This window comes from Onychomys torridus, chromosome 23 (assembly GCF_903995425.1).
Source record: "Onychomys torridus chromosome 23, mOncTor1.1, whole genome shotgun sequence".
Taxonomy (NCBI): domain Eukaryota; kingdom Metazoa; phylum Chordata; class Mammalia; order Rodentia; family Cricetidae; genus Onychomys; species Onychomys torridus.
The window spans coordinates 9,296,384-9,320,250 of NC_050465.1; the positions used below are offsets into that span (position 1 = coordinate 9,296,384).

A 23,867-nucleotide genomic window follows, 5' to 3' on the forward strand; every position below is an offset into this window, starting at 1 on the left:
TGTTTTTGTTTTTAGAAAAATGGGCTTGTAATATCTTCATGGAGATAATTGTATTGGTAGTTGGTATCAATTTATAGTCTCTAACTACATCGCTCATTTTAACATGGTGGTTCTACGTGGTGTCTTAGTTTCTCTTCTGGCTGCTCTGATTAAAAATACCAGACAAAAGCCACTTAAGGAAAGGAGGGGCTTGTTCTGGTCTGCAGCTCCAGGTTATAGTTGTCACTGTGGGGAGAGCAGAGCAGCAGGTGCTTGGAGCGTGTGGTGACAGTGCTTTCCCAGTCAGGAGGCAGAGTGCTGGCGCCTTCGCTCAGCTCGCTCTCCTCAAGCGTAGGATCCCCTCGCAGGGAGGGGTTCCGTTCTCAGTGGAAGTTAACATAGTCAGCATAGCTGCGCGGTGGTGGCACACATCTTTAATCCCAGCACTCGGGAGGCAGAGCCAGGCAGATCTCTGTGAGTTCAAGGCCAGCCTGGGCTACAGAGTGAGTTCCAGGACAGGCTCCAAAGCTACACAGAAAAACCCTGTCTCAAACAAACCAACCAACAAACAAAAATATATAATCATCATAATTCTCAAGCTATACCCAGAAGCTAAATGATCCTCACAGGCTTGTCCCCCTAAGTGATTCCAGATCCTGTCATGTTGACAGTTAACACTAACCTTGATGATATGGTAAGCCACCTCAAAACTTATGTGAAATTTTCTTTAGTATGAATATATCATTTTATCCCTTTTGAGTTTCTTTTTTAATTTTAGTTGTTACTCATTCCTTTTATTCTACCAACTTCTAGCTTGCCACCCTGTCTTGGTCATGTTCATGTGAGCTTTCTTTGTGGATGCAGATACGGAGATGGGGGTGTGAGCCTCACAGCATATTCTCTGTTTTGCAGACGGCACAGTAAGACTCGGACATCTCTTCATGCTCCCACTGTAGATCTGCCTAAACAGGTCAGTCTTTGGTTGAAACCATCAGCGATATTAACTAGCAGGGTGTACTCTCCTAGACAGCCATCCTCAGTGTTGTAAGAAGGCTCACATGACTCAGTGCACCTTTCTGACTTCAGAGCGAGTCCCAGATGATGAGTCTTAGCGTTTGCAGTTGCTGGGAAACCAGAACAGCTGCCAGCTGTGCCAGTGACTTCCTAAGCACACTGTAGCCTCTGCGGTGACGGGCTGATGCCCCGCTCTTAAAGGACTGCTGTATGAAGATGGAGCACGGAGGAAACAGCTTTGCATCTGCATGTGTTTGGCCTGATCACAGCTGTGTTGATGCAGAGAGGCACATAGATGTGCGCAGACTCCTCACGAAGAACACTTGGGAGGATGTCTGCAGTGAGACATCAGCTGCTCGCACCCTATGCTGAGCCACAAGTGACTAGTCTGTGTCCCAGGTCTGCCTCACACAAGTCTTACGCCACTTCCATATTCACTCCTACGCTCAGGCGTGACTGAACGACAATTCTGCTTTCGGGTACCATTATGTACTTGTCTCCGTGTGCTGCTGCTGTGGTTTCATGCTATAGTTCATTCTGAGCAGTGTTTGCCCTTTTTTATTGACAGTCTGTCATTTATACTAAACACAGTTTCTGAGAGCCTCTTTTGAGCCTTGTATCTTAACGTTTGGTGTTCCTATCTTTTCATTGAACTTTTTACACTAAAATTACATTTACACTTTCATTATCTAATTTATTTTAAAAAACCCACAGAAAATAAAGAAATGTGGTTGAGTGATTAAGAAAAGGCAATATGCCAGGCATGGTGACTGACACCTATAATTTCAGCACTTGGGAGGCTGAAGCAAGAGGCTCGTGAGTTCAAAGCCAGCCTAGGCTACATAGAAAACACTGCCTCACACAAAACTGAAAACAGGCAATGTGGTAGCCATTGGGAACTAGATTACTTTTAAACTATGACCAACTATTGTTTTCGACAAGGCTCGTTACTGGACCCCCTGTGACAGCACCTGCTTGTTTCTCATGCTGACATGTGTATATTCCTAGGTGTACTGCTTACATACTGCCCTGGAAATACTCAATTCTGTGGCAGGCTTTCTCTGTGTAGCCCTGGCTGTCCTGGAATTTGCTCGGTAGCCCAGGCTGACCTCCAACTCACAGAGATCCGCCTGCCTCTGCCTCCTGAGTGCTGGGATTAAAGGTGTGCACCAACAGCCGGGGCAGTGGTAGTGCATGCCTGTAATCCCAGCACTCGGAAGGCAGAGCCAGGTGGATCTTTGTGAGTTCAAGGCCAGCCTGGTCTACAGAGCGAGATCCAGGAAAGGCACAAAGCTACACAGAGAAACCCTGTCTCAAAACAACAACAACAACAAAAAGGTGTGCACCACCACCACCCAGCTAAGGGTTTTTTCAAAGTGTGACTGTGTCTTACTAATAGCACACACGAGAGTGATGCTTAGCAAGTAGAGAATTCAGGCATCCTTCCATGTGGCATCATGAGTGAGGACGTGGTTAGGGACCTGGAGTAGAGAGAACCACAGTGTGATTCCTTCCCTCCCCTCACCCTGCTTCAGCCTCCTCTGACTCACACTTGGAGCCACTCCAGCACTTTAAAAATGTCCCAGAGCCCTTGGATGCTGGCAAGGGACATCCTAGTCAGTGATTCTCAGCCTCCCACCTCACTCTCAAGTGGACTGATGTGTATCTCCTCCTTGATGATATAAAATCTCTAACACTCACAAGCCCCGGGACCGTAAATGGGTCCTTGTCACCTGGTGTCAGCACCACAGTGAAGGGTACTTTTAGCTGAATAGAGATGTGAACACCCCAACGCATCTGCTTATAGACTTAGGAGGGCTAGGGCTACCCCAGAAGCCTTGTCATGCAGTTCTCTGTGATAGTTTCTTTTTCTGCAATGACATTTCATGCCACAGGAGTGAGGAAGGAATTAAAGGGTGTTATAAGCAGATGGCCTTGGGTCGGGTTGCAGTACTATACATTTCTAAGCCCAGTATGGCACACATCCATAATCCCAGTCCTTGGGAGGCAGATTGCCACGAATCTGAGACTAGCCAAGACTACAGTGAGACTGTCTCCAAATAAAACCCAAATCCTTATTTGGTGAAAGAGAAAAATCTGCTCAGGTTCCCTTTTCAAGAAAAGTTGTAAGGATAGATGTTAGAAGTTGACCTTGTTGGCTTTACAGTTTGTAATAGTGTTTTATAATTTTATTTGTTCCCTCTTTCCTTAATTTTGATCCCCAGAGCGTCTCATTCACCGATGGCTTGAGAACTTCTGCCTCCCTGTCTTCAGCAAATGCCTCCTTTTATGCACTCCCTGCTTCCTCTCTGTCCCCTCCTGGCATACCCAGTGTGAAGGACAGCAGCAGCTCCCTTGTGGATCCCCAGGCTCCCTACATCAAGAGCACAGCAGCAGAGAGGAGCAGCCGAGCATCGTCATCCGAAGGCCCCAGCATGCAGTTGGCCCATCTCCCTGGACCCCCTGTGCTCCAGCCTGGTCCAGGTGCCGGCATTTGTGGTGTTGTGAACAGCCATGGTTCTGCCTGTCCCAAAGGACAGAGTCTCAATGCTTTAGACCTAAACAAAGGGAGGGCCAGTAGGGGACTCAAAGCTATTTGTAGAAACGACAGTTGTGAGGATGAGCTTTCTGCAAGCTCCTTCTTGCCCAGCGGGGAGTACCAGGGTGGCCGGCAGTGCGTCAGAGGGACCCCTGTTTTCACATTGACAAATGTACAGCTGCAGGTGTCTGAAGAGTTCATAGATGATGACCCAGCAGACATCTCTTTCTTTGCTGGAGGCTCTGAGGCGTTCTCTTTCCCATACAGTTCTTTAGTCCTTCAGGAGTCCCTGTTACCTGTCCAATCCACTGGGTCCCCTGCCTTGTGTGGTCTGGATTCCTTCCAGCACCCAGAGTCTGCCCAGTCCAGTCCAGACAGATACTCTACTGAGGCAGTGGACATGAGTGTAGAAGATGATTTTGAATTTGGGGAAGGAAGTGACTTCAATGGCAATGTACATCCCTCAGATACCTCAGAGCTGTTTGAGGTGAAGGCACAGGCCAGCCTGATGCAGAGCCTGTTGAGTCCTTCAGAAACTAGCTCCCTTAGGAACAACCAGTCTGATAACAGCTCCCTCAACAACATGCCACTGCATGGTGGGCTTTCTCTGCACACATCCAGCTCAGCCAATCAGTCTGAGGCCAGCTCCATGGTCAACTTCCCAGCCTACTCAGTGCGCTCGGAGTCCAGCTCAGCCCTCCAGTTCTCTGACATCATAGACCAGCTAGAGCAGCTCAGCTACCCACCCACAACAGCTGAAGACTCAAGCAGTACAGACACAGACTCGTGGGACTCCGAGGCTGAGGCACCCCTGGACATGAGCCTCTTCTTCAGTAACCCTTTTGCACACACTAGTGGGGAGAGAGTCCCTTTCGGTTTTCAGCCCAATTTAAAGAGTTCCACTCCAGGAAAGCAGATAGATAAAAACCCATCTTGACCCCTCTAGTCTCCTTTATAAAGAGACCCTTCCCCCATTGGTGTAGTTTCAGATCAGAATCCTTTGCTTCAGACCTAGGAAGTGATTGAGTTCCTGCTAGATAGTCAGGGCTTTTTCTAGTTACAGTTAGATGATACTGTTTTGAATGTCAAGAATTAAAACTTTCATTTGAAGTGATATTAAAACTTCCACATCACTCTAAAATAGCAGAGTATTTCCAGCCACTCCCTGTAGTGACTGATGAATTGGCCTCTACAGCACTGGCTTTTCTGATACCTGCTTTGAATTCAAGTAAAAACTGGTGCTATACATTTTCAATATTATGCAGTTCAGATTCCTGTTCATCTGTAATAGCTTGGTATCGTGCCCCTTGATGCTGCTTTTAAAATGACCCATGCTTCCCATGATCAGTTAGCATGTAGGTTTTGTTCAATTTGTACAGTCAGTACAGGGTATGATGTCTCTGTAGAATGCCTTGATAGCATCCTAACACAGGAAGGACAGTGGAGGTGATAGCCTTCTGGATGCAGAGGCAGCCCTCCTGGGACTTCACTGGTGCCACCAGCCTCTCCTTATTACTGACTTGAGACCAAGGCCATGCCGTGTTTAGAGTGGGCTTGCAGGGGCACTGGTCTAAAAGCCGCTGTGAAGGTGTGAAATGCCTTGCTTCCTTCTGTTCATCTTAATTACAGGTGCAGTAGGTACTATGGTTGCAGTCAAGCAGAGCCAGACCCACAAGTGAGCTTTGAAGGCCATAATATAAACTGGTGCAGGAGAGTTGTTTCTTTTAGTGACATAGCAAGATGTTTGTTTAAAATGATAAGAACATAAGAAATGCCTCAGAATGTATAAGAGTTTGAATCTTCTCTCTAGGAGTGATGTTGGGTTGCATCAGGTGGTCTGTAATATACATAGCTAGCTGTTTCCTGTAGATACTATTGCAAACATGGCTCTGCCCCAAAGCAGTGAGAGGGACCAGTGCTAAGGAAGCCTTGATTGATGCTATGCAGAGGACTACATGTTCCAGAGTACTCTGAAGGACAGGACTGATGTTCACGGTTCAGACAAGATAAGCCACTGACATGAGACCCAGGATCTCTTAAATGCTGGGCTGAAGCCAGCCTTGGCCACACTTAGTTATGCTTGTCTGGCCCACAGGCCCACAGGCCCACAGGCCCACAGGTGACTGGTTTATTATTTTTGTGTGTTTGGTTGGTTTGGTGGTGGTCCTTTGTGATCTTACCTAGCAGTGCAATATACATTGAAGGTTTTGTTTTCTTATCAAAATGTCCTGTGGAAATCATTTTTTCCTGGTGTGAACCCAGGTTCTTGAGCATGTTAGGCAAGTGCCTCATCCCTGAGATACATCCCCAGCCTCCTCTGGGAACTCTAACCATTTGTTTGTGGGACTTCTGGCTTTGCGCTGCTGGGTGGAATAACTGTGCTGGTCTTTGGGGCACCATGGCCTCTGTCTTTTCTTGCTATATTGGACAGATTCTAGCAAGGAGTTTGTGGCTAAATGTATCCTGATTTTTTTTTTCCTTTTGGTTTTTGTGACAAGGTCTTAATGTGTAGACCATGTTGACCTAGAACTCACATAGCCCAAGCTAGCCTTGAACTCCTGGCAGTCTGCCTGTCTCAGCCTCCCAAATGCTGGGAATACAGACTACACCCAGCCACAAGTTTCATTTTTGTAACTCCCTTAGATGTGTATCCTGCAGTCTCCTTCTTTATTAGCACAGCCAATCAGTGCTTGCTGTGTGTTTAGCGCTGTTTACTCTGTCTCTGTTTCTTAGAGGTAGGGCGCTGCTTTCCACGCATACCAGATGCCACTGTATAGAGCAGAACTGCCTAAGTCAGTTGGTTTCTCCCAGTGCATGATTCCCAAAGCCAGCCTTGGATTTGTGTCTGGGGAGGAACTAATATGTGTCACCTTTTGAATGTTGTTCTTGAACCTTGGTATTCATGTGGTTGAGGAAGACTATTCTGCTCCCTCACTGTCGACTGACCAGTGTACTTGTTCATGCTGTGAAGCAACAAACTTGTCATCCTTGAGTTTGGGCTGGTTGGTTGGTTTTTTGGTTTTTGTTTTTTGAGACCCTTGTATCCCAGGCTATCTAGCCAAAGATATCCTGACCTTCTACCTCCACGTCTAGAATGCTGGGATTAGATGTGTGCTCTACCACATCCAGTTCTTGAGTGCTGAGGGTTGAACTCAGCACTCATTTGTTTTTTAAGCCAGCCCACCCTCATATCTGGGCCGCAGGTTGGGTGTGGGAGGGGTCAAGCCCACTCTACTACCAGGCTGGGGTGACTATGTTATGGCAAAGCTGTGCTGAGGGAAAGGGTTGTTCCCATCAGACAGACAAGGACCTCCTCCGGGTCAGTTTGTCACGCTGTCCCCTTGGAGAGTCTCAGTGAATCTGCTGTCACCGTCTGCTGTTAGACCTCCTATAGAGCGGGGGTTTTGTTTGTTTTTGAGCTGAGGACTGAACCCAGGGCCTTGTGCTCGCTAGGCGAGCACTCTACCACTGAGCTAAATCCCCAACCCCATTTGTTGTTTTTCATTCCTACTAATGGAACCTCACTTTCTGTAGATAATTCTTTCATTTGGGAGGTGGGGGTGTTTTCAGAATATACAAAAACAAGAAAAGAAGTATAATAAGCCTGTTCTGTCCCATTCAGTCCCCGCCCACATCAGCATTGCTGGTATTTGGCCACACCCATTCTGTCTCTTTTCTGCTAGTTCCTTTGTGCTAGGGGTTGAACCCGGGCTCTTTGCAGTCAGGCAAGCACCGTGCCTGCCACCAAACTCTATCTCCCATTCTCCTCTTCACCATTTATTTTCAGGCAACTTCTCACTGAGCTGCCCAGGCAGGCCTTGGATTTGTGATCTTGCCTTAGCCTCTAGAGTGTTGAGATTATAGGTATTTACTCTCATCCTTGCCTTTTCTGATTGGGGGATGTAGCATTTTGAAGAAGCCCCTGGAGTGTTTATTATACCTTTCCTGAGAATTCTGAACGTGTCTGTGAAACATAAGGTACAGTCTTACATGAGCCTACACATTCATTATCGTATAAAATGATAGTTCCCTAGTATCACCTGAGGCGAGCACAAACTTAAATTACCCAGTTATCTTCAAAATGCTTAGGCATGGTGGCACATCTGCAATCCTAGCATTTTGGAAGTGGAGGGAAGAAGCTCTTGAGTTTAAGGCCAGCCCGGGCTACACAGTGAGACAGATTCCTGTCTCAATGACTGTGAACTGTTCAAGTTAGGACACAGACATGACCTGCTTTCTGTGTCTGCCTGTTACGTTTCAACCAGAATATCCCACCCCCACTTTTAGCCTGTGCCTTGTAGGGAAAGCCAGCCTAGTGATGCTGTCTCAGGTCCCAGAGCCTGGACTGGCACCCAGGAGGCCAGCCAGATATGCCAGTTTCCATAGCCCCACATGCCCTCCAGTGGGAAAGGGGGCAAGACAACTTTGGTATGAGCCTAGCATCCCGGGTGCTCTATGGATAACACTAGTGAAGGGTCACTTTTTGGCATAATTTGGAGAAGTTTTAGACAACTTTCTTTTAATAGAGTGTTGCTAACCCATCAGCTGTGCCTTCTAAGTTCCTGTTCACACTTGTGCTGACCTTCCCCTTCTCAGTCGGCCACAGTGGGCAGGTGCTCAAACATAGAACCAAAGGATGCCATAGCCAGTCACAAGTTACGCCTCTTCCTGCTGCTCTTGAGCTACAGTGGTACTCTCACTTTAGGAGAAGGTACAGTTTGGCCTGAAGCCACTGAATCCAGAGTGAGCATTGAGCCTTTCTGTGGTTTGCCTGCCTCTGTTAGCCAGTGGCTCCAGCCTGGGAATGTGGCCCATATGACCAGTAACTGGGAAAGCTGAGGAGACTGAGGGAGGTGAGTTCATAGCCTTGAGTAGCGTGTCCTAGTCTGGACTAGCTCTTCAGAGTGAGTAGACAAAAGTTCTCAGTCAGAACCTTCCTAAAGGGAATAGTTCTCCCACCCTGGATAAGCCCCTGTCAAGGCTGTCCTGGTGACAGGTAGGATGGGTACAAAGGAGACCTAGGTAGAGAGCTGTCACAGCCAGTGTGTCCATGCAGAAAGGTAACAGTGGTTAGGTCTGTCCACGCAGATAATAGTAGCCTGTGTGTCAGTGTTGGTAGGGGACAAGACTCCATGGCTGTCCCCTGCAGTACAAGGCCACCATCAAGCAGTATCTTTTCTAACCATTAAGTCCATCACTAACAATGTACTCTGCTTTACATGCATTTTTATGAGTTTCCAAGTCTATTTTTATATTTAGGATCCCAAAGTCCCAGTCTTTTATATAAGCCACTATGAATATCTGAAGACTAACAACATGATTACATGGTAGCAAGATTGTTTATAGTAGAGATGCGCCATGTTCTGCACTGCATATCCTTGATCCATTAGGTAATGTTTTGTGCCTTTTCATATGGCAGAGACATTGTCTGAGTCTGGCGTTAGGTTAGGACGCCCTGTTTCCATTAGCACCTGTGTTTTATTTAGTACAAACGACCAAGGGATGGCCACTAGCACATCCAGGAATGTAGCATGAGACCACTGACATGCCCAGTGAGTCCATCCTTTCTGATAGTTTTAGTACACAGGGATGTTTTCATTTTTCATGCGCTCTCCCCTGTTCTGCCTGAGTAATGATTCTATTGTATCACCCACACTGTAGTTATAATAACACAGCAGTGTGCACACATTCTTAACTCTTACGTGTTTATGTGCCAGTTGATGCTGATAGGTACTGTACATCTTCAAGGTACACTTCTTCCCTCCAGTTCACAGAACAGCAGAAAGTCCTTTACGAGAACAGTTACTTCATAGTCAGTAGTTAATGTCTGTTCTGAAGTTCGTGGAACTGCATCTGCCGTGGCCTCACCTTGGCTCTTGCCTCGGGGCTGCATATACAGAAGACACTGTCGTCACAGGTGGCAGCCACAGGTGGCAGCCGTTGTCCCTCCTTCCCTGCAGTGACCCACACCGCAGTGTCCACTGGTGCACAACGCTCTATCTTTGGGTGAAAGTATTTGCACTCATTCTTCTAGGGAATGAGAAGCAGAGCTGGGATTTCTCTATGCATTTGAACTTGATGATGCTTTAAAGAGACATTTCTGTTGTCTGTCTGTGGTACTTATAAAATTTGTTTTCCATGGAAATTTATAAATTTGCAGATATGTACTGACAATTTTTAATTGTTTATTCAATAAAATGAGGAAATATTTACTATGAATTTTTAAATGGGCTTTTTAGCTTTCTTTCCCTCTATTTAAGAGTTTTGATTTATATAGATTACAGGTTATTTCACATATTAAATTAATCCTTGAAATAAGTGCATATTTATGCAACCCTTCACCAAACAGGCAGCGTGGTGCTTACATAGATTGTCTCACTATGGCTATGGGTAATAACATCTGTACTAAAGGCCAGCGGTTGGGGAGACATCTTGCTTTCTCTGTCCTAGCATCTTTCAATACCTGTCTGTTGTTGTCTGATGTGGTTAACATGGCCAGTGTGGCAGAGGAGGTAGAGGAGCCTCTGGAGGGTGCTTAGACCATGGATACCACACTTGAAGGTGCAAGCCTTCAGTGTCGAGTGCACACCATAGACACATGCTTTACTCTGCACAGAAAGTGCTGCCGACTCTTAAGCTGAACACCAGGACATATTTTTCAGTTTGTCCCAGTAGTGTAGGGAGGAGAGCTGTCCTAGAGCGTAGTACTACCCAGAGCTCAGCAGTCTCCTGCAGGTTTGGCTTCAGTGAGTTTGAACTTCCTGTTTATCCAACAGAGGTTTTCTGCTGCTTGCTTGGAGGTCCATACTTCTCTGGCCCCTTGTATCCCTTGGGGGGAATCCAGGACCCTGTTTCCACCTTCTGGGCAGCAATGGCCAGAAACACATTGAGCACCTTAATTCTTTGGGGTGCTGGGGGCACAGAGCCACAGGTCCAGGCACCAGTGATTAGCTGGCACCTGTGACTGCAGTGGGAGGCACATAGGTCCCAGAGCCCAGCACCTGTGTGTCTCCACGGAGCAGAGGCCTGGACAACAGCACTTCTAGGAGACAGCCCATGGTGCAGTCACCTCTCACACAAAAGAGACTAGTGGCAGAAACTCAGGTCTCTCTCACACAGGCCTTCTCCCTGCTGATACGTTACTGTCCAGCACCTGCTGCACAGGAATGAAGTACTGGCTCTAGTGTGGGGGTCTCCAGGGAGAAAACTGATGACAAGTGAGCTGCTGAGCTCGGGCTCGGGCCTTTGTATGTCATCTGACCCGAGTTAACGCTCCATCCAATGGAGGTGGTAAAACCAGCAAGGTCCTTACTTTTTTTTTTTTTTTTTTTGGTTTTTTGAGACAGGGTTTCTCTGTGTAGCTTGGCGCCTGTCCTGGAACTCACAGAGATCCGTCTGCGTCTGCCTCCCAAGTGCTGGGATTAAAGGCATGTGCCACCACCACCTGGCAAACTGCCCCTTCCAATGAGGCCCACTCTGTAGACACACTATATTTGACTTGTTGCAGGCTCTAAAGGTTTTAGGCAAAAGTATGTTTTGGGGTTTGGCGGGTTTGTTTTCGTTCTGTAGTCCTGGAGCTAAAACTCAGGACCTCATTGTGCATGTTAGGTAAATGCTCTACCACGGAGCTATACCCCTAACCTCCAAGAGATCATTCTATTAAAATAAAACTATCAAAGTCCGTGTGCAACAGTAAACCACATAACCTGGCAAGGCCGTGCCTCTTCTCCCCCTCCTCCCTCTCCTTACCCTCTCTCTTTTCCCTCCCTTCTCCCTCTTCTCTCCCTCCCTTTTCCCTCCTCCTCTCTGAAATTAAAGAACTTGAGTTGGTGTTTTGTGCAGTGTTAAGCTACAAGAGAGTCAGTCAGCCTCAGGCACGGCTCCCACTGCCTCCCCCTGGGTGCACTTGCCGGGGATGTTCTACCCTGTCACCATGGGAACTCCGACCTTGTACAAGTTGGCCATAGGATCACCAGTTCTTTGTTGGAATTCACTTGCTTATCTAGGTAGCGATTCTCACTGAAGCCACACAAGTGGGCGTGTCTTCTGTCTGTGGCCAGTTTGTACAGCGCTAGAAAAACACCCTTCTTCCCAAGTGGAGCACGCCTTCAGCCCACTCTCTGTTGCTTCTTTGATTTCTTGACAGCCTGAGGAAGGTCCAGCTACCCCAGTGGCTTTGCAGCTTCATTCTCTCCAGGTCCCTCTCCTTGTGAGATTCTGGCGAGCAAAGTTCAGAGCCGTGCACTGTCCTAATACAGAATAGGTTGACACCGGAACAATGAAGTTCCAAGTTGATCTGGCAGTTGATGGTGGCTCCCAAGTGCTGGTAGGGGGTCTGGCACACCTGCATGGGGAGATTGAGCATCATGGTGTGATTCTGAGAAGGCTGCTGGAGCAGCTGTAGTGCGCCAGGGTGCCTGAGGGTGCTGTGAGGAGGGGCAGAGGGCTGCCAGCTCTGAGCAGGCAGCCTGTGGAGCTGAACCACACTAGTACACTCAGCACTCATGAACCGTAAAGCCATAGTGAGCATGAGGGAAGAATGTCCTTGTCTTCCTTCTTTCCTTATCAAGACAGGGAGGCACTGTTAACCATTTCTCTACCTTCCACTTGTTTTTAAACCAGATTCTGTTTGTAAAGAGAATCATGACACTGGCCCTGTAGCAAAGCTGGAAACAAGGTCTTTGAACTCATCAAATGCACATTTACCTGTTTGCATTATAGTCAGTTCTGTAGGGTTTTTTCCCTTTCTTTTCTTTCTGAAACAGTCTACTATTCAAACCATATTTTCTCTTCCTTGTGTTTCTGACACCCAAATTAATCTTCAATTTTGCTGAATAGGATCTGACCCTCTGCTCTGAGGCAAATATGTTCAAGACTGTTTTTATTAAAGCATTCTTAAAAAGAGAACTTAAAGGTATGAAATAAAAGTTTATTTTCTTTTCTCTCTAAATGTGAAGTCCTTTTTCATCATCTTTCATCTCTAGTTAGAGGAACAGAAACAATTGTCTTAAAGGAAAAAGTGAAGGTAAGCACAAAAGAATTATACTGTCTTTTATATAACATTTCAAAAATTATCAGATGTGTTTTGAGTAGTTTTACGAGATAAACCACCTACCAGAAACGCTCACTGTTGACAGTTTGAAATAAGTGTTAAATACCCTGTGAAGGCAAGTGTGTAACTCGCGACTCTGAGAATATGTTAAGTGACACCCCCACACAGCCCGTGCAGCAGCGTCTCCCACTGGACAGCTGGATCTGCCTCCTCAGAAATGTAGAGTTCGTAGCTGCTCTTCCTACTTCTCAGTTTCAGGGAACTCAGTTTGGGGACTGAAGAATACCTTCCCTGCAGCTAAAAGTTGATCCTTCATACTATCGTAGGAGGGTTAAATGTTCTCTGAGTGTAGACATATTCATCAAGGGCTGGGGACGAATGAGTTTTATAATGGGGACTCCTATGGTTCAGAGCAATTGGCTCTCTGCTTTTTATTAGAGGACCTTGGGTGTTTCTGCAAATACATAAGATGGACTCTGTAGTAGAATGTCAGTTACCGTGAAACACTCCGTAGCACCTACAACTATTTTGAAGACAGCTTTAGCCAGGCATTTAGATAGGTCTTTTTACATGCCAGTACTCAGGAAGTGGAATCAGGAAGATCAAGGAGCTTTGAGGGCAGCCGGAGCCACTTATGGAGCCTGTCTACAAAACAAAACAAAGATATGTCTCAGTCATGTTGAGAGGATTTTTAATGGAAGAACCACCAGGCCAATTGTCTTTTATGTCAAGGAACGCCGAGTCGCTGAAACTGAGTGGCCCTGACTCCATGCTGTCTTTGTCAATTCTGGAAAGCACACTGGCTAGCTACCCCTTCACATGCACACGTACACGCACACATATACACAATGGTGGCTCCAGCTAAAAGTGTGCTCCAGGGACAGATGCTGCCGTGCTAATGGCGCTCAGAGGATACACCACGTTCCTATTTAGAAGAGTTACATCTTTATTGCCAGTTAACAGAATATCTCCCCATAGTTTTTGGTAGAGTGGTGGCAGTGGTGGTAGTGGTGTGTGTGTGTGTGTGTGTGTGTGTGTGTGTGTGTGTGTGTGTGTACGTGTGTACGTGTGTACATACATACGTATGTGCGTGTGTGTTTGCTGGGGGTCAAATTGAGGCCCCTCACATGTTGGAGAACTACCCTTCCACTAAGTCCCAGATTATTTAACATTATCATGTGATCTTTATCTGTATAATTTCAAGAATGATTTGGACATTTTTCTCCAACAGGTTTAACTGTAAACAAAACATTTAAGGGTACCTTGTGGTACATTTAAGATTAATTCACTAAATTTTTAGTTGATAACTTTTTTATAATATAGAAAATATATACAGTGATGATACCAAGTGATTTTTAACTTCCATAAAGCCAAAAGTCGTTTACACTAACCCTTATCCATCCTGAAGCAGTCTCCCTTCTTGGTAGGGTACTTACTAAAGGCTGGGTGTTGGCAGTTGCGTCTCCTGCCTTAATGGCGATTTCACTCACACTGGCTGTGTGCTGTTTGCCAATTCTACTGGCCTCCCCAAAGGGCATCGTTTGATGGTGCCTGAAGCACACCATTTCTACATGCTCTGCCCTCCTGCTACTAAAAATTAAAGCCCAATTTTGTGGCAACCTAAAAAAGATTTATTCTCATTTTATGCTTATGAATATTTTGCCTCTATGTATATCTGTGCACTACATGCATGCATGGTGCCCACAGAGGTCAGAATAAGGCATCAGATCATTGGAACTGGAGTTACAGATGAGTTGGGAGCTGCCATATGGGTGCTGGGAACCAAACCTGAGTCCTCTGGAAAAGCAGCTAATGCTCTTAACCACTGAACCAGCCAGCCGGCCCCTGTGAGAACCTTTCTGTTTGGGGGGATGGGGAGTGTGTTTTGTTTTATTTTGAGATGGGGCTTGCTGTATAGCCCAGCTGGCTTGTAAGTTGTTGGGATTACAGGCCAGCCTGTGTTCTATATTGCTTTGTATTCCAGAAACTTCTTGATAATTGTCCATTAGAACTTGCTCTAGACTTCGTATTTTCAAGTGAGGAACAGTAAAGTCATGGGTAAAAGTGGTGGTCTCTTTTTTTGTTTCATTTTTTTTGGGGGGGGTATTCTTTTTTTTGTATTGTTGTTTTTTTGAGACAGGGTTTCTCTATGTAGCCCTAGCTGCCCTGGAACTCCCACTGTAGTTCAGACTGGCCTTCAACTCAGAGATCCTCCTGCCTCTGCCTCCCAAGTGCTAGGATTAAAGGCGTGTGCCACCACCTCCTGGATGTAAAGTGGTGTTCTTTGACATATTTTTTATAATTGATTGTAAAGCATCACAACTACTATATTTTAAACAGTGTAGTTGTAAAATGTAAGTTAGTCATAGCTTCTAGACTTTCTCTGAATTTTAATTTTCTAAAAGGACTTCATGCAGTGAAGTGACAAAGATTTTGGAGCGTCAGCCTCTTTGTTGAAGTCCTTGGGATACACTCAACATAGGGAATAACCCACAGCTCAGGGGAGCACAGAGAGTTTGGCTCCACTCTGGTTCCCACAAAAGAGACAAAGATTCAAATGTGGTGGCAGCTATAATTTTTTATCATTAATGTTGTTTAGCATGTTTCAACTAAATCTGTAATAAAGCAAATTTTAATAAACTGGTTGTTAAACATTTGTGTAGTAACATCATCTAGGTTTCTATGTCAATAAATGTTTTCTCCTGCCTTCAGAGATGACTTGTGAACAGTTCCAAAGCAGAGTTCTATGGGAGCACTGCAGAGCATCCTTAACTCCCCTGCAGCAGGCCAGGGCCTTGCAGACTCTTACTTTGTCAATGTGAAAATAAGAACCTCCTCTGCTCCAGCCACACCGGAGGCTGCCCTGCCTGGGGACTCATGCCAGCCCTGTGAGTGGGGGCTCCATGCTACCTGTTCTCATTTAGGAGCTTTAGGTTAAACACCAAGGTATAGTCTTATAAACTGGTCACTACAGAGGACTTCACTTAAGATGAGGACCTTCCTTTGAAAGCAGTCATGGATGGAGTGAGGAAACCAGGTGTTGTAGCATCCTCACAACCAGGGGTCTCAGACACTTAGTAATCATAGTGAGGAATAGTGTGATTCCAGGGTTGAAATACTTTTCACCTGCAAGTTTAAGGTAAATTTCCATTTCAGTAGTTTCTAAATTTCAGTAGTTTCTAAACAGCGTTTAATTTCTCCTGTAAAATCCCATTTGGAGTATGGTACTGTCTGCCTGTAATCTGAGCATTCAGGATGGGGAACAGGAGGATAAGGAGTTACATAGTGAGTTTGAGGCTGAGACCCAGTCTCAAACAAAAATGCTGTTTAAAAAATCTTTAAAATTTGGCATTTAATAATTGTTGCTTTCCCATAGAAAAATATGAGAATCCTTTGATAAGAAGTTAAGGAATATTTTTTTTTCTTTTCTTTTTCAAGTATGACAGGATGTTACTTTGTAGCCCAGGCTGGTCTTAAATTCATGGTTGTCCTGCTCAGCCTCCTAAGGAAATTTCAATATTATAAATTGTCAGATTCATTATGCCTCATCATTGGCCTCCTAGGAAGTTGGCTGAAAGTCTGAACTGTTGAAAAGCAAATACTGGTTTAATAAGGAAAGGAGTTAGGTATTAGTCTCTTGTTTTGGTATGAGAAACTAACAGAAAAATATTCTCATTAGTGAAAAGCTCAGAAACTAGACAGAATGTGAACTGAGCAACTTTATGTAACCTAGCTTTTTAATAAATCAGTAGTAACACATCCGAAAATTAGGTGTGCCTTCCAGGTGAGCAGCGTGGTGATGTGTGTGTACCATCCCTGGCCTCCATGGAGCCGTTTCCTTCAGGGTCCTGTGGTGTTTGATTTACTCAGAAAGAGACCTCTAGAAAGCCAACCCGGGGCCACAAGGAGTCAGACCGTATGTTGGTCTCCGGTACTGGGCAGATTAGCCGCCACTGTTCCCTTGGGTGCCGTGTCTTGGACCGCACATGACAACCCACACACATTCTCCATAAAAGCCTTGCAGCCCAAGGTTTGCAGTCTGGTTCCAGGGCCCAGCCTCACAGCTCTTCTCACTTTTTCCTCCACCCGACTTCATTCGTTTCTAGGCTTTTCTGTGGATAGTCCTCAGACTTCTCCCTCCAGCCAGAAGAGCCAGCTGAGTCTGAGCCCTGAGCTTCAGGCCTCTCTGAGCACAGCTGAGCAGGGCTCATCCCCTGTTCTAAGCCCTGTCCTCAGTGGTGCTGGTCCAGCCAGGATGGACAACCCAGAAGAGCAGAAACACAAGGTGGGCTACTCTTGAGACTGACGGTGCTGCCGGATGCAAACCCTAACTGGGGAGCCCCCTGGGTGGGCAGGAAAAGACTGCTCACACCCCATTGACCTGGTACAGATCATCTGAGACACTGTTACCCTTAGGACTCAAGGTTCCGTGCACACGCATTCCCGTGTTTGTGTACCAGGCTGTTTGGGCATCCGAGGTTTCCAAGTGTTAGGCTGGATCCCAAAGATAGGTGGGAAGGGGACAGGCCATTCCCTGCAGGGGCTCACTGCCTCTCCCCTTTTGTTTAGTGCCCTACCGGTTCCTTCCACTCTCCTTGCTTACAGCCGAGTAACTTGGAGATGCGTTGCAAAAGGAAGGTTGGTTGGGGCTCAGGAAGATCTCATATGGGAGACTTCCTGGATGAGAAGGGGACCTGGCCAACATTAGAGATAGTGCCTGGAGTGGGAGATCCTGGGCTTTGTGACAGGGCATGACATGGTGTTCCTGTAGGTCCCTGTAGTGATGGCATGTTTTTAATATACAGTAGAGAATGAGCAAGCAGAAGATCCCACTTATTCATAGGTGTCAGGACAACCAGTTCACCTTACAGTAGCCAACCTGGGGTTACATCTTTGCAGGCAATCAAACAATTCTAGTCTGAGAGAGGGAGTAGACCCTATAATAGAAGCTATTGTGATCTTTTAGGAGGCCACAGCAGGATGAAGTAGGGTTTTGAGCATCAGCCAGGTAGGTAATAGGGGCTGAGTAGGTGGGACCTGTCTCAGGTGCCATCACAGAAAAGTGCCATTCTTTTCTTTTTCTTTTTTTTTCACCCCCCCAAGACAGGGTTTCTCTGTGTAGCTTTGGAGCCTCTTCTGAAAGCACTTTGTAGACCAGGCTGGCCTCGAACTTGTAGATAAAGGCTTGACTAGACCTGGGCACGGATCGGGTGGTACATCTCTAACCCATGCCCCTATGTGCAACCAAAACGAATGGACGTTGCCCACATCCTTCAGGAGAGTCATCAGTGGCTTTGGTTTACAAAGTTGGAACAGTAGGAGACTCTGGTAGAAGACTACCTTCAGGTCAGACCCCAGCTTCTTCTGGCTCAGTGACCCTGGTGGGCCTGTGAGGCGCTGGACCATCTGTGCCACCCAAGGAGCTTAGCTATGCTTTGCCATTCTTACAGCACCTGTGCTCCCTGTTTGTATTTGCTCTCTGTGGCTCTGGCAGAAACACCTGAGACATCAGTTTATGAAGAAACAATTTGTATTTTGTTGCACAGTGTCAGTGGGTTTAGGTCATGGAGAGGCGCTCTGCTGTTTGGGCCCTAGAGAAGCTGACTTGTTGGGAGCGCCTGGTGGAATAGCCATTTAATTCATGGCCAGGACATGAAAGAGAAGCGGGACTGCATTCCCCTGATCCCTTTGAGGACATCCCTGCCTCCAGTGGCCCAAAGAACTCCCACAGGGTCCCACCTGAAGTGCTAAATTAGGGGCCAAGCCTTTCAACATGTAGGTCTTTCAGGAACAGCCCAAACTCTAGCAAGATTTTAGCCTAATTATCCAAAGGATGGCAGGGCCTGGGGGATATTTGACACACCTTAGCAGAGAGGACAAGACCCATTTCCACATGGTATGAGGGAGGCCACTCCTTCCTCTGTACCCAGGTATCCGCTAGAACCCCATCTTGGCTGGGAGAAGTCCTTTGAACAGAATGGGGGAGATGGTTACAAGGTGGCTATCCTGGAGGCCTGCAGGCAACAGGTGGCCTACTCCCAGGACTACAGATCATCCTGCAGTGGGCCACTCTGTGTTTGGCATGAACACAGTTGTCTTACGATCATTTCTATTTATTTTGGAAATTTAATAATCTATTTCACCATTTCCTTTTAACATGACCACATTACAAAAGAAAAAGAAAAAGCTAGTTCATCTCCACCTGAGTTGGTTGGGCTCACAGGGTGCAGCCCTAAGAGAAGGTGAACAAAAACCATCCTAGGCCCTGTGTGGAAAGGTCACCTCTGGCCTTCACAGCTGCATGCTCTCCAGGAGGTGGCAGCCTCTTCAGCAAAGAGGGACAGTTACAGCAGCCCTTAGAGATTCAGCTCCGGTCTGGCAACTGTACAGTCCCGAATACCTAAGTCTGCCTAATAAAGCCAGCATCAAGCATAGCTAAGCTCCTTGGGTGGCACAGATGGTCCAGCGCCTCACAGGCCCACCAGGGTCACTGAGCCAGAAGAAGCTGGGGTCTGACCTGAAGGTAGTCTTCTGCCAGAGTCTCCTACTGTTCCAACTTTGTAAACCACAGCCACTGATGACTCTCCTGAAGGATCTGGGCAACGTCCATTCGTTTTGGTTGCACATAGGGGCATGGGTTAGAGATGTACCACCCGATCCATGCCCAGGCCTGGTCAAGCCTTTATCTAGCTGCTCGGGTGTGTGGAAGAACAAGGTATGGATGGCCCTCAAGCCTGCTGGTGGGAGCAGGGCCAGCCTGATTTCTTTTGTTCCACTGTCTTCTACTTGGTGCTGTTTTGTTTTTTTGGTTTTTCAAGACAGAGTTTCCCTGTGTAGCTTTGCACCTTTCCTGGAACTCACTTGGTAGCCCAGGCTGACCTTGAACTCACAGAGATCCACCTGCCTCTGCCTCCCGAGTGCTAGGATTAAAGGTGTGTGCCATCACCACCTGGCTATTTTTTTTTTTTTTTGAGCTGAGGATTGAACCCAGGGCCTTGCGCTTGCTAGGCAAGCACTCTACCACTGAGCTAAATCCCCAACCCCTGGTGCAGTTTTTTTTTTTTAAGATTTATTTATTTATTCATTTATGTATGTATGTATTTATTATACAAACATTCTGCCTTCATGTATGCCTGCACGCCAGAAGAGGGCACCAGATCTCATTACAGATGGTTGCAAGCCACCATTTAGTTGCTGGGAATTGAACTCAGGACCTCTGGAAGAGCAGCCAGTGCTTTTAACTTCTGAGCCATCTCTCCAGCCCTTGATGCAACTTTTTAATTGTATTTTATATATGTGAGTGTTTTGCTTGTGTGTGTGTGTATGTGTACCACATGCATACAGTGACCATTGAGGCAAGACGAGAGCATCAGTTCCCCTGGAAATGGAATTACAGTGGTTGTGAGCCACCGTGTAGATGCTGGGAATTGAACCAGAGTCCTCTGGAAGAACAGCCAGTGCTCTTAATCACCGAGCTCTTTCTCTGGCCTCACTTAGTGCCCCCCCCCCTTCCTTTTTTAAAAGAGGTCGCTGAAGATCAAGTATTCAGAAGCATCTTTTGTTGTGTTGTGTGGGTCTGAGAGATGGCGCTATGCTGTGGTGACAGGGGTGAAGAAAGGCAGATGGTGCTGTCCCTCTGGGCTGTCCCCATCACCATCCATCCATCTCTGGCCAGCAGGTCAGCTTGCTTGGGTTTGACTTGGTCATTCTAGAACAGGGCAGGGCAGTTGGTGCTTGCCGCCATCAGTGGCACCTGCAGAGTCTTCGCAGATGCTCTTGGGACTGTGCTCTGGTACATTTTCTATCACACAGTGAGGAGCTGGCCTGAGGCTCTGGACCTGCTTTCTATAGCACATGCAGAGTTAGGATGGGCTTTTGGGTTTCAGACAAAGGTAATTGCCATTAAGAGGCCATCTTCCCTGACCTATCTGTCCCAGGCCAAGGCCAGAAGTGTGCAAAATGAACAACCAGAACCTCTGTCCTGTTGTGAGGAAGGCAGGAACCATGCAGCTCTCACTGCTGAAAGTTCATGACATATGTATGTCAAGTCAGGGAGATAAGACTTTTTTTTAAAAGATGTCATATATTTGAATTTTTTAAAGATGTTTTATTGCACATACAAAAAAATATGGAAGGTCGTAAAAATACGTGAGGAACAGCATGAAGATACCAAGGGGTGGAACCAGGGACCCAGACTATCAGTCGCTCCCAATCATTTGAGAAGAGCTGATGGAGAAGTTACCCATGACTTCTGGGGAGAGGATGGCAGAACTTGGCTCTGAAGGATGTTATCAGAAAGGATTACAGTGGTGTGTCTTTCTGATGGGTAGAAGGTACCACATTCCACGGGCTCCAAGACACGTAAGATGAGCACACCTCATGCCTCCGTTATTCCAGGGACTGCGAAAGAACATTGCAGTCTGTCTTGAACTAAATCGGGGCACAGAGGAGATGTGGGGTCACGTTGGCCCCTGCTTCTCCTTGTGCAGCCCGTGAAGCGTGTTGCAGGCTATCTGGGTGCCAACTTAGTCTGCACTTCCTCCCAGACTGCCTCAGCCTTCCCACCTCCAGTGGTGAGCGCTGATCCTTCCCTTGGCTTAGGCCAGAATTCGCTGCTTCTGTCCATCACACATCACATTCACACCTGCACCATCTCAATGGACTTGTCGAAAGGCCTCTTGAAATTCCCATCTGCCTCTCCAGGTCTGCTTGCGTCCTGCATGCCTGCATGTCACAGTGCATTCACGTTGACCCCAAACACTCCAGAGCACCAGAGGTCGGATGGCTTTCTTTTGTCCCCCCTTTTACTGTCCCACATCAGTTTCTGTGCTTGACATTTGTTGTGTTTGCTGGCCCACTCTGCCCACTCCATGTGAGTGGCCTGATCACGTCTTCGCAGGTTTCAGCCCTTTCCACCTTCACACTCCATGACAGTGCTCGTTTGCAGCCCCTCGTTGACTTTGAGTGTCGCGTTGCACATAAGACAGACACAGCCCTGATGGAGATTGTCAGCCCCTTAGACAGGTCCATCTTAGGTCCAGTACTAGCCAGCACACGGGAAGCTGCCGAAAGCCGAGCCTGGAGTTGGACCTGGGGTCTGCGTCCACATTCAGGAAGTATATCGGCCAGCTCAGCACCTTGTCATAGGCATACTCAGAATACACACTCGTAGTTTCTGTTGTTACTTTTATGAGGTAAGTTTAATTGTTTTAATTTTAAAAATTTTTTTATGCTGAGCCATATCTCTAGCCCAAATTTAATTATTTTAATTGTATACATGTGTTTTTATTTTTTTTTATTTTATGTTTCTGGGTATTTTGCCTGTGTGTGTGTGTGTGTGTGTGTGTGTGTGTGTGTGTGTGTGTGTGTGTGTGTACCATGCAGTGCCCACAGAGGCCATCAGACTCTCCTGGGACTGGAGTACTAGGTGGTTGTCTGCCACCATGTGGGTGCTGGGATCTTGAACCTGGTCCTCTGGAAGAGCAGCCAGGGCACTTAACCACTATGCCAGCTCTCCAGCCTTTAATCACATGCATACATGTTTAACATACACACGTGGTTCTTTATCTTTTAACCAGCTCATCAATGGCTATGATAGAGGAACATAATTTCATCACAAAACTGATAATAAACCCCAGTTCTGTTTTACATATATTAATATTTGAATAGCAATTATTTTCTCCAAATAATAACATATAATGAGGGCAAAATGTGGAGAGAAATGTTAGCTGGGCTTAATTGGATGTGTTTACTTATAGGTAAGTAAGATGCTAGGCTAGAGAGATGGCTATGTAGTAAGTAAGTAAGATGCTAGGCTAGAGAGATGGCTATGTAGTAAGTAAGTAAGATGCTAGGCTAGAGAGATGGCTATGTAGTAAGTAAGTAAGATGCTAGGCTAGAGAGATGGCTATGTAGTTAAGAGTCCTTGCTGGTCCTGCAGAGGACTTAGATTCAGTTTCCAGCACCCACATCGGGTGGTTCACAACCACTTGTAACTGAAATCCAGTGACCTCTTCTAGCCTCTGCAGGCGCTTTTACATCAGTACACAAACATACATTCAGCCATACACATATACACATAAAGGTCTTTGTTTTACAGTAAATCCCTTTAGGAATTATGGCAGGAATTTCCAAAATGCCATTAGCTTAAGCATAGCATGTTACAAACCTCAGGCTCTCCCTGGATGTGAAAGAAGTGTCCCCCAGAAGTACACTCACGGTTCTCTCTCCCTCTTTCAGCACATACCAGAAGATGAGGCCTATTTCATAGCCAAGGAGATTCTTGCTACAGAACGAACATATCTGAAGGATTTAGAAGTTATTACTGTGGTATGAAACCTTAGTCCTTGACCGTTTTGATTTCCTTAATATGCTCTAGATATAAACACAGAGGCGCCATCCTGAGAGATATCTTTGGCAATCTTGAGACCTACTTATGTAAATTCTGTTGACTATATTTCCCATAGAGCAGGATGTCTAAGTCATGTTAGATGCTGATGTCTTAAGTGTTCATGATGCTGTAAAGCTAAGAATGTATCTACCTGGAAGCTTCAACCTAGAATCATTTTGTTTATATTTGAAAATTATACAGTCAACAAAGAGGATATGTGGAATGCTGGTTTAGGCTGTCTTTATAAACTGGAGGAACTTTGCTTGGTGTCATGAGGTCACAAGCCCTCAGCGGCATGGCCTTTCAGTTCCCAGCTGAGCCTCTCATCATGCCAAACCCCTCCCGTAGTGGTTCCGAAGTATGGTGATCAAGGAGGATGCCATGCCTGCTGCCCTGATGACCCTGCTTTTCTCCAACATTGATCCAGTCTACGAGTTCCACAGAGGCTTCCTGCATGAGGTGGAGCAGAGGCTGGCTCTCTGGTAACGATACTGGGCACCAGAAGGGACTGTTTCCTTGACTCCCTCCACAGGAGACTCCCACCTACTGAAACTTCCACAGTACATACTGCTGGCTCCGTGGGTTGGGTGCCTGGACCAGCAGTCCCGAGTCCTGAACTCTCCTTGGGGAGTACCCACCCTTGACACACTGACTTGTCTCTGGAAGTCCCTCATCTTCGGAAACTAATTCAGAACAACCATTATTTCATTGAAGTGTATTTCAAAATCCTATTGAGTGAGACAGAATAAACTTTAATAACAATAAATTATATTTATCCTATTCCAGAAAAAGAGAATAGAGAAGCAAGTCAAAAAGAAAAAGTCTGTTTTCACCTGGTTACATTTCGAGAGAGGCAGTAACTGTTACTGTCAAGTCAAATTGTTTCCACCTGG

At 46.3% G+C, this 23,867-nt stretch overlaps 1 protein-coding gene across 1 annotated transcript in view; it reads left to right on the forward strand.

The window, feature by feature from the left end:
- The window catches only part of Farp2 (FERM, ARH/RhoGEF and pleckstrin domain protein 2), a 96,798-nt gene that overhangs the window by 55,221 nt on the left and 17,710 nt on the right, over positions 1-23,867 (forward strand). Inside the window, 5 exon segments of the mRNA XM_036173618.1 lie at positions 892-949; positions 3,219-3,477; positions 16,691-16,869; positions 22,824-22,913; positions 23,323-23,456. Of these exon segments, the coding sequence (XP_036029511.1) occupies positions 892-949; positions 3,219-3,477; positions 16,691-16,869; positions 22,824-22,913; positions 23,323-23,456 (720 nt within the window).